This window comes from Cuculus canorus, chromosome 18 (assembly GCF_017976375.1).
Source record: "Cuculus canorus isolate bCucCan1 chromosome 18, bCucCan1.pri, whole genome shotgun sequence".
Taxonomy (NCBI): Eukaryota; Metazoa; Chordata; class Aves; order Cuculiformes; family Cuculidae; genus Cuculus; species Cuculus canorus.
The window spans coordinates 141,949-150,872 of record NC_071418.1 but is presented as its reverse complement, the minus strand read 5'-3'; the positions used below and the strand labels follow the sequence as shown (position 1 = coordinate 150,872).

The window sequence follows — 8,924 nt, the reverse complement described above, 5'->3', positions numbered from 1 at the left end:
GCGCGAGCCAGTGGCCAGGCCGGACGCTGTTGACGGGGCGGGGCGTCGCCATGGCAACGCGCGAAGCCTCCGGAGCCGCTACTTAAGAGCGCGGGGCGGGCCGGGCCCGGCGCGGACCTGGGAGCAGCGCCCTTGGAGCCCCGCCGCGCGGCTCGGGGTGCTCAGGGGTCCCTCCTCTTCTTTTATCCCCCCCCGTTTTTCCGGAAGCTTCCTGCTCTCTCGGGAACTTCGGAGGTCGGGGGACGCTGGTGGGACGGGGTAAGGGGCGGTGGCGGCGGGGCCGGCGGGGCGGGGCTTCACGCGGCGCTCTCTTTTATTTTTATTGTCGCTTTTATGGCCATTTTTACCGGCCCCCCTCCCCCCCCCGCGAATGGGACCCCCCGTCCCGCGGGCGCAGGAGCTCACAGGGGCTCTGAGTGGTGACGACGGGGACTGGGCACCCGAAGCCTAACTCCGCGGGCGCCCCGGTACCGAGCGTCGCTCCCGCGGCGGAGACCCCGGCGCGGGGTCCCGGCCCAGCGGCAAAGGCAGGCGCCGTATCCTCAGCCCGGGAATCACCGCAGCCTGAATCCTCCGGCCCGTTCTGAGTCAGGAAGTACTTGGAGAGGGGTCCGTGCTCCCCCAGACGGATCTTTCTAGGGTACGAGGTGAAGGGAGGAGCAGAAAACGGATGAAATCGAGGGGAGTTGGTAGCGGGGAGGACTTCAGGATATTCTGTCGAGGTGTTGGATCCTGAGATTTTTGTCCTGCTAGTGGCCGGTGGGAGAAATATCCTTGCTTTGAGGGCCAGCAGGGCACGATTTTGATTGCTTGAATATTTTTGTTTGTTTCTTGTTTTGTTTTTTGTTTTAATTCTTTCTTTGTCTGAAGGCTTGCTGGGCAGTGCTGCCCCACTGGGGTTCAGGTGGCACCGAGGTGTGGGATTGAGGGAATTTCCTTATGGTTCAGGGCACTCCAGGAGGTGTTGCTGCTCTGGTGTGCAGCACCCTGGGGATGGATCGCACCCAGCGACACCAAGAGCACCCAGCCCTGCCCAAGTGCGGGAGAGTGGCTGCGCCTTGGGGAACTCCAACCCTCTCCCCGTTTTTATTGCAGGATCTGCCTTCCCTCCCTCCCCTTCATTCCAGTGAATGCAAGAGCTGCCGATGCGTCGAGGCATGGCTGAGGGGTGGCTGAGCCACCTGCAGGATGGAAAGGACAGGGGGCAGGAGGGCAGCATGAGGGACTCGGATGACCTGGACGATAGCCTGACCAGCCTCATGTGGCTGCAGGACTTCTCAATCATCAATGCCAGCATGGGCAAGTCCTCCTACTGCCCCAGTGGCCCAGACCCCCATGACTGTCACAGAATCCCCAGCGTTGCTGCCCCGTGCTCACCCTTGGCTGCTGACCCAGCGTGCATGGGCATGCCCCACACTCCCTGCAAGCCCATCTCCTCCTCCACCTTGAGGACGGTGCATCATGCCATGGCCATGCACACTCAACTTGCAGAGGACATCGACTACAAGACCAATCCACACATCAAGCCACCATATTCCTATGCCACCCTCATCTGCATGGCAATGGAAGCCAGCAAGAAGCCTCAAATCACCCTCTCTGCCATCTATAAGTGGATTACTGACAACTTCTGCTACTTCCAACATGCCGATCCCACCTGGCAGGTAGGAGATTTGGAGACCTCTTGCCTTGTCCTCTCTCCCCACAGGGCTGCGGAGGGCTTTTCACAGTCTCCATCATGGAAGGCAAGATCCCATGGGAATGCTGTATCCCACCATGAGGAGACTGGCACTGGCATCTGGTAGGGAAGGGCAGTGACAGGAAGACTTTGGGTGTGCAGAAATGCCACAGCCATGAGGACAGCAGAGGGAAGGAGGCATTGTAAGAGAGACCTCAGGCCATTTTGGGAGTGGGGATGTACCCAGTGGGGCGAAGATGCTTCTGTACCCAGATCCACCTTTCTGGAGCTTTTGTGGCATTTCGAAATGTCCCAGGCTTGTCAGCTTTGGGGACAGCCTGAAGCATAGGGGCTTTTCCCCATCATCTTGGCTCGCTGCCCTCCTCCGTCACGTGAGGGGACCTCCAGCACGTGAGGCTTTCTAGGATGTGGCAGGACAGGAGGGACCTGGGTGGCTTGTCCCTCCACTCGGGTTATTCCCAGCCCAGATCCGCAGTGTACCAGTGATCCCAAGAGCAGTGCTCACACAGGCAGGTCTGAGGAAAACCCCTACAACTCCCCTGCCGAGGTATTGCCCACCTTTGCCCCAGGTGGGTAGGTCTCCAGCAGCTCTTGAAACCCATCACAGGGAAGAGAACCCCCCGGTCCCTCTCCAGGGCCACCTAGGCCCCCAGTCTCCCCTGTGCTGAGGGACCTGCGGAAATGATTTGAGGGTAGGAGCTGTGTGCCAGCGTGTTGACTTTCTCCTGCAAACTCACGGCTGGATAATGATCACGTTTTTAATTAAATGTGTTTATTAAAAACAAGAAAGGTTTTCAATCCCCCTTCGCGGAGATGCAGGGGGTTCACGGGATTTTTGCAGGCAGGAATGATAAATATGTTACTGGGCGGGTAATAATGGACAGCAGCCCAGGCTGAATGAAGCTAGGGATAGGGAGGGGAAATGGAGAGCAGAGAATTCAGCCTGCAAATCTCTGACACTTGTAAAATTTTGTTAAACTGTAGATTTGGAGTTACCACTGGCCGGATTGTTTCAAGGGATATCTGTGTTCCTGCTGTGCCTTTCTACTTTTTCCTTTTCTTTTTTCTTTCTCTCTTTCTTTCTTTCTTTCTTTCTTTCTTTCTGAGGCTGTTCTCATCCCCTGTCCTGATTCCCATAAGTGAAGACTGCCTGGAAAGGTCATGCCACCGATACTCCCGGAGGAGATGGATATATCCCTGTGGGAGCTGAGTACTTTGGAGAGGAGCCAACACACCCAAGGAGCTCCAGCTCAGAGGAGGGTTTTGTTGTGTGTGTGTGTATGTGCATGCGTGTTTTTCAACAGCTCCAAGCATTCAAACCTTGTTTTTCCTATTCGGCACTACGGATTATGGATGAATAAGCATAAAGATATCCAGGCAACATTAAAAAAAACCCCAAACCTCTACTATATCCAATCTTTTAATACAGCCTTGGCTTTGCAGAGTCCAATGCTGGGTCATTTACCCAATAACTGAGTTTCCTTTCAGGCACATTCAGGGTTTCAGAACAGCTCAATGGGAGCAGAAACTCCTCTCTTTCTTTATTTCCCCCATTTTATGCCCCTCCCCCCCCTTCATTTGAGTGGTGGCTGATGAAGATGCAGTGATTTCACACCGAGCTTCCATAGGCCAGGAGGCATCTCTGGAATCACACAGGGCTGCGGGGGCAAGGGGGTTGCAGCCCATGAGTCTCTCTGGTGTTGCCCTTCTGTTTGGAGTCAGCCTGGCTGCGGGCAGGCGTGGTGCCTGTTTTTTTGCCAAATATTTTCCTGTCAATAGTAGCAATACGTACAGATGAAATGATGGATGCAAAGAAGGCCCTGAGGATGCCGTCCCCTGTGGTGCTGCAATGTGTTGCCACTTGCAATGGGGCTGTGGCCATATCTGTGTAGAGATCCTCCTCTTCCTCCTTAACCACAAAGGAAGACCTGACCACCTCCAGCTTATTTCCATGCCTAGGGCAAGTCTGGCCAGTTTCTCCCAGTGCTGTGTATGAACCAAAGGCCCGTGGCCCCAAATTATAGCCAAGGAGAGTTGCCCAAAACCTTCCCATTGGTTGACAAGTCTAAGCTGGAACCTCTTGGCTCCTGCCATCTCTGGCTGGATTAGACAGAAGGCAAGAAAACTCTGCTGGTGACGTGGGAGCAGGGGAGTTTCTGCTTGGCACGTAGCCTGGGATGTCTTGATGTTGTGATTTCTGCTTTCTTTTCCCAAAGGTCCTGCTGAAAATGTGCTTTTCCACCAGGCTCCCCATGCAGGTAGGTGCTGTGGCAGTAGACAAGCACTCATCCTTGTATTTTTTTCCTCTTTTGGGTCTAGAACTCCATCCGGCACAACCTCTCCTTGAACAAGTGTTTCATCAAGGTGCCCCGAGAGAAGGGTGAGCCGGGGAAAGGTGGATTTTGGAAGCTTGACCCTCAATATGCTGACAGGCTCAAGAATGGTGCCTTCAAAAAGCGGAAGATACCCCCAGTGCAGATCCACCCAGCCTTCACCAAAAAATCCCAACAAGAAGCACGGTGCATCCCCAGCCCAGCTGCTTCGTCTTGCACCTTCAATAATGTCCTCGACATCAATATGGAGTCACAGCAGCTGCTGAAAGAATTTGAAGAAGTCACCAGTGACCAGAACTGGAATCCAGCAGATGGCAAAGCAGGGCACAAGCGCAAGCAACCCTTGCCCAAGCGAACGGCCAAGGTGTCTCGGCTTTCTAACTCTGCCTTGCTGACCCAGGAAGAGCAGACTGAGCTGGGATCACTGAAAGGTGACTTTGACTGGGAAGCCATCTTTGACACCAGCCTGAATGGAGACTTCTCCACTTTTGAGGATCTGGAGATCACGCCTCCAATGAGCCCCATAACGCGTGACCTGGACTTGACAGTACACGGCCACCACATCGACTGTCCTCAGGGGCAGGAGCAGGTCCTCACTGAATCCAACCAGAACAATCTGGACTTTGATGAAACCTTCATGGCTACTTCATTTCTTCAGCATCCCTGGGACGAAGGGACAAATGATTACCTCTCCAATTCTGTCAATGTGGAGCAGTTGTTTGAACTCAACGATGCCTCTTTGCCAGCAGATGTGAGTGACTGGAGCAGTCTGGCATCCCTCTTATAAGAGGCCAGTCACCATTTAAAGCCCACACAGATTTTAGTAGGATGATCCTCCTGTGTTGCTGGGACTTTTACAAGGGCCAAGACTTCCTAGAAACAGAGACATCCACAGTGACTTCTACCAGCTGCTTCATAAGATTATTCACAGAAACATCAGGGAGGGGAAAAGGAAAAAACCACCACCACAGGCACGGCTTGTTATATCTTTACAGGACATATCAGAAGTCTCTAGTCCATGAGTTTCCTCAAGAGAAGAAATATAACACTACTTATTTTTTTACTTTTAAAGGAAGAAATGTGAATTATCATTTTTTTTTTCCCATGGAAATGGACATGGCATATGTTCCTTCAGGGCTAAAGGAGAGCATATACTAAAGCCCATTCAAGACATGAGATTCCTGGTGGCTTAGGACTTGATAGACTAAGTGCAATTTCCTCACTCCTTCATCTCTCTGCTTCTCTCTCTCTTTCCTTTTTCTGTCTAGGGTTGTTGGCAGGTATAGTGTGATAATTAGCTAGCAGGTAAATAGAGGTCCCTTCTGGATTCTCTGAATTCAACCTCCCTCCTGACTTGTGCCTAGAGAAGAAGAAAAGGTCTATAAATTGGGCAAGTCTGCCTCTTTAGAATGTTTTTATATAATCTATTATATATTACATATTCAAAGAAACCTATATTTTTAGCATTAGAATTTCTTAATAGTCGGGGGTAGGGGAAATGCAGTTTGGGAGTTGTTTTCTATTTCCACTGTTTTAAAGGCTTGTGTTCATTGATCTGTAAACCCAGACCATGTGAGGGAGGATTCCTGCAGCAGCAGCAGGTTTTGTTAAGGATCCAGCAACTGACCCCAGCAGGAGATGAGCAACAGGGACCAGGGTACTCCCAGAACTGATATCTTTTGTACCCAAAATCCCTGCTGCCGTTGCCGAAGGGTCTTGACCACCACAAACACTCTCTTTCTTTCACTAGTTGATGTAGCACCCCCTCCCTTTTTTTGATCCAAGACTGTCACTCTCTATTTCTGTTGCTCATCCATCAGGCTCCAAGTGGCTGCCAGGGCATTGCCAGGGCAATGCAGGACCCTAATTAAGGATGCTTTTTTGGGGGAGCTGTAAGGAAACATCGTGGTATAGCCATCAGCTGGCAGCAATGGGGCCACTCCACATCGAATGCTTCTAGGTGGGACCAAGGAGGAAAGAAATCCATATTCTGGCTCCATCCAGAAGCTCAGGCCAAAAACTGTGTGTATCAGCCTCTGAGAATGGCAGCAGAGATGAAGTCCCATCCAGCTGGGAGCAGTTAATCAGTTGGGAAAGCTGTTGGGATTGACATGAACTGAAGTTTTGGCCCTTTGTCTCAGTATGTAGTGAGAACATGGCAGGATCTCTGCAAAGATGCTCAGAAACATTTCAGGAGCAGAGCACTGAAACTTGAAGCTCTTGAGAACTGAATTCTTCACCTCTCCTTTGCTGTAGGTAGTTAGAGGTAGAGTAGCCATCAGGTAGGAGTAAGCAGAAGTAATTTTAGTGGTGTGTCAGACTTGCTGAAAAATGGAAGTTTGTAAAGAGTTCCTTTTTTTGGTTACAAAAGCACTTAGGACCTATAATGTGAGCAATATAATTTAGCAAGAGTATAATTGTAGTGTAAGAATCAATAAACAAGCCTTAAAAAATATATAAACTAACCTTGGAGTAATTTGCACCCAAATCTGGGGAGTGGGTTGGAGCTATGGAGGTGGGAGCCCAAGTCCTGCATCCCCTTTGTAAACCATGAGGTGGACTGAGAACCGATACCTTCAGCTCATGCAAAGAGCAGAGCTGGGGTCAGGGCTGCAGCTTTGCCCAAGTGCCAGCATCTGAAGTCCCCTGGGATGCCACCACATGGCTGGGGATGGTGTCCTGAGGCCAGAAAGCAAGGGCTGCTTGTCTGAGTGACTTTGAGAGTTGCTGTAGATGTTTGTATCTGTATTGGCAATGCTTCTTTTTATTTGTTTTTGTTATATTTTTCTGGTTTGGGGCTTCTGTACTGATGCTGAAGAACTGCAGAGATTCGTGTGCAATTTAACCTTTTTCATGGAAAGTTATTTACAAAATAATAATAATAATAAAAAAAGAAATAAACAAAATGGAGAAGAAAAAGCCCTTTTGCCTCCTTACTTCCCTCCAGCTCAGCTGGCTCTGTCTGACCCTCTCCCTGTGAGGTAGGGGACATCTCACCAGCCCAGCCTCAGCTGTACACCCAGCCCTGGTACATGGGTGCTATCACCCTCCTCCACGGCCTCACAGCAATTTCCCTGTGGGGAAAATGAGGCACAAACCACCGCACACATGGCAATGGTTATACCTCGCCTCTGCAGCATAAGGGTGGCTGTGCCTGATGTCCAGTGTCCTGGGAGCTGCTTCCAGCCCCTAGGGCACCCTGCGGGGACCTCCTGGGGGTGACATAGTGTGGGTGCCTGCGACTGTCCCTCTGCTTATCCCATATCCCTGCTTGTCCCTGTAGGTGCCCTGTGAAACACAAGTGGCTTCTGAACCCTCCTGAGTACAGGATGGCAAGAGGAGCTGCATGGAAGCCACAGAAATAGCTGAGCCCTTGTGAGGCCAATTATGCTGAGGAGCAGTTGGGCTCTGCTGAGGCAGGGAAGAAAAGCAGCGTGTGCTCAGCTGCTGGCACAGGCAAGGTGGGGGATGGAGGGTCCTGGGGAGACCCACAGAGAGGGCAAGGTGGCTGGGCACCTTCCAGCTGGGTAAGAAGTTGGCTGATGCTAGGAAGTGGGGCAGCGCTGCCACTTGGGATGATGGGAGGAGGAGGCTGGAAGGGGACCCTGCTCAGTGGCTGCCCAGTCTTCCCCACCATATCTGAGCCTCTCCAGGAACAGAGATTCCTATCTGGACGCTGCCCATGGCTTGTCCAGGTTGGTGCCTTGGATGGATCCACTGCAGGATGCCCCATTCTTCTTGCGCTGGGTACACAGCTCTTCCTATCTCTGCAAGATGCGAGATCACCTTCCCAGTGATCTACTGGATCCCATTGGCACTGCAGCAGTCAGCCAGTTTGCTCAGTGGTCACAGCTGCTCCCAATCCAGCCAGTCTCAACCCAAAATAAGGGCTGGGCTCTGCAGGGACTGGCCTTGGCTGGTTTGTGCTTTGTGTGGGGAGGGCAGGATGTGGCCCTTTGGATGAGGAAGAGTTATCCCTGTGGGGGATGGCTTTGATGTGCCATGGAAGAAATTTTGGAGGCAGATCTGGGCTCTCTCTTTGGCTCAGGGACATTGGAGACCATGAACACAAAAAGGCAACAAGGAATTCCCTGTCCTGGCTTCTTCTATCTACTCCCAGATGGTAGTACCAGAGGAGCTGCTCTTCACTTCTCCCCTAAAATAAGGTTGCTACCTAAAATAGGGTAGCAAAAAGCTGGCAGCCCCCTCGTTCCTCTGTTCACTTCTTTATTCTGTTTTGCCAGGCACAACTGCACAGTTTCTGTTTTTAAACCCCTTGGGAAAAAGAGAAGTCCGCAGAACTCGTACCCCGCTACAGGTTTGCAAAAAAACCCAGCCTTGCCAGGAAAATGTATTCCAGCCTGATGAAGCCAATCGGGGTTTTAAAGTGAGAAAGGGTGAGTATAAAGGAGGCACCAGGCGAGGCCTGAAAACAACCTCATTTTGTTTAGGTTCTCAAAGCAGCAAAACCAACTTGGATGTGATTTTTTTTTTTTTTTTTTGTGGTTTGGGGCGTGAGGGAGTTATTTGTTAAGTACCAGGCAGGGAGGAGCCCCGGCGGGGGTGCTGCAGGTCGGGAGCATCACACCCGGCTGGTGCTGAGCGCACACAGCCCGCGTGTGCTCGGGGCGCAGCACGATGCCAGGAGCCACGCCGGTCCCCGGCAGCGTTCGGCCTGCCCGGGCTTGCCGGGGCAGCGGGGTTGCAGCCCGTGGCTGGTGCTGGTCCAGCCCCGCGGGCTGCCCCGGCTCGCCCAGCACACGGGTGGTGACGGGTTAGGGACTGCCGGGCTGGCAGCTTCCCCCCTGCGCTTTGCAGTGAAATCCCAGAGCGTTTTGGGTCATTCCGCCAGTGGCACACTCCGAAGAGGGTCCGAGATGCAGTTCCAACAGCTC

The 8,924-nt window shown here is 52.2% G+C and overlaps 1 protein-coding gene across 2 annotated transcripts; it reads left to right on the top strand.

Moving 5' to 3' along the window:
• Window positions 1-64: 64 nt before the first annotated feature.
• FOXJ1 (forkhead box J1) lies at window positions 65-6,307 on the top strand. Of its 2 annotated transcripts, none has more exons than XM_054083181.1 (3): window positions 65-258; window positions 1,096-1,661; window positions 4,016-6,307. In XM_054083181.1, exons 2-3 carry the CDS (start codon window positions 1,131-1,133, stop codon window positions 4,814-4,816), a joined length of 1,332 nt encoding a protein of 443 aa, XP_053939156.1. In that variant the 5' UTR covers window positions 65-258; window positions 1,096-1,130; the 3' UTR covers window positions 4,817-6,307. The 2 variants fall into 2 exon arrangements, with proteins under 2 accessions (XP_053939156.1, XP_053939157.1); XM_054083182.1 differs by lacking the exon at window positions 65-258 and adding an exon at window positions 567-640.
• The last annotated feature ends 2,617 nt before the right edge of the window (window positions 6,308-8,924 follow it).

Coding starts and splice junctions, on each gene's coding strand:
- FOXJ1 (XM_054083181.1), top strand. CDS start 1,131: ATGCAAGAGCTGCCGATGCGTCGAGGCATGGCTGAGGGGTGGCTGAGC. Junction 1,662..4,015: donor ATGCCGATCCCACCTGGCAG/GTAGGAGATTTG, acceptor TTTTGGGTCTAG/AACTCCATCCGGCACAACCT.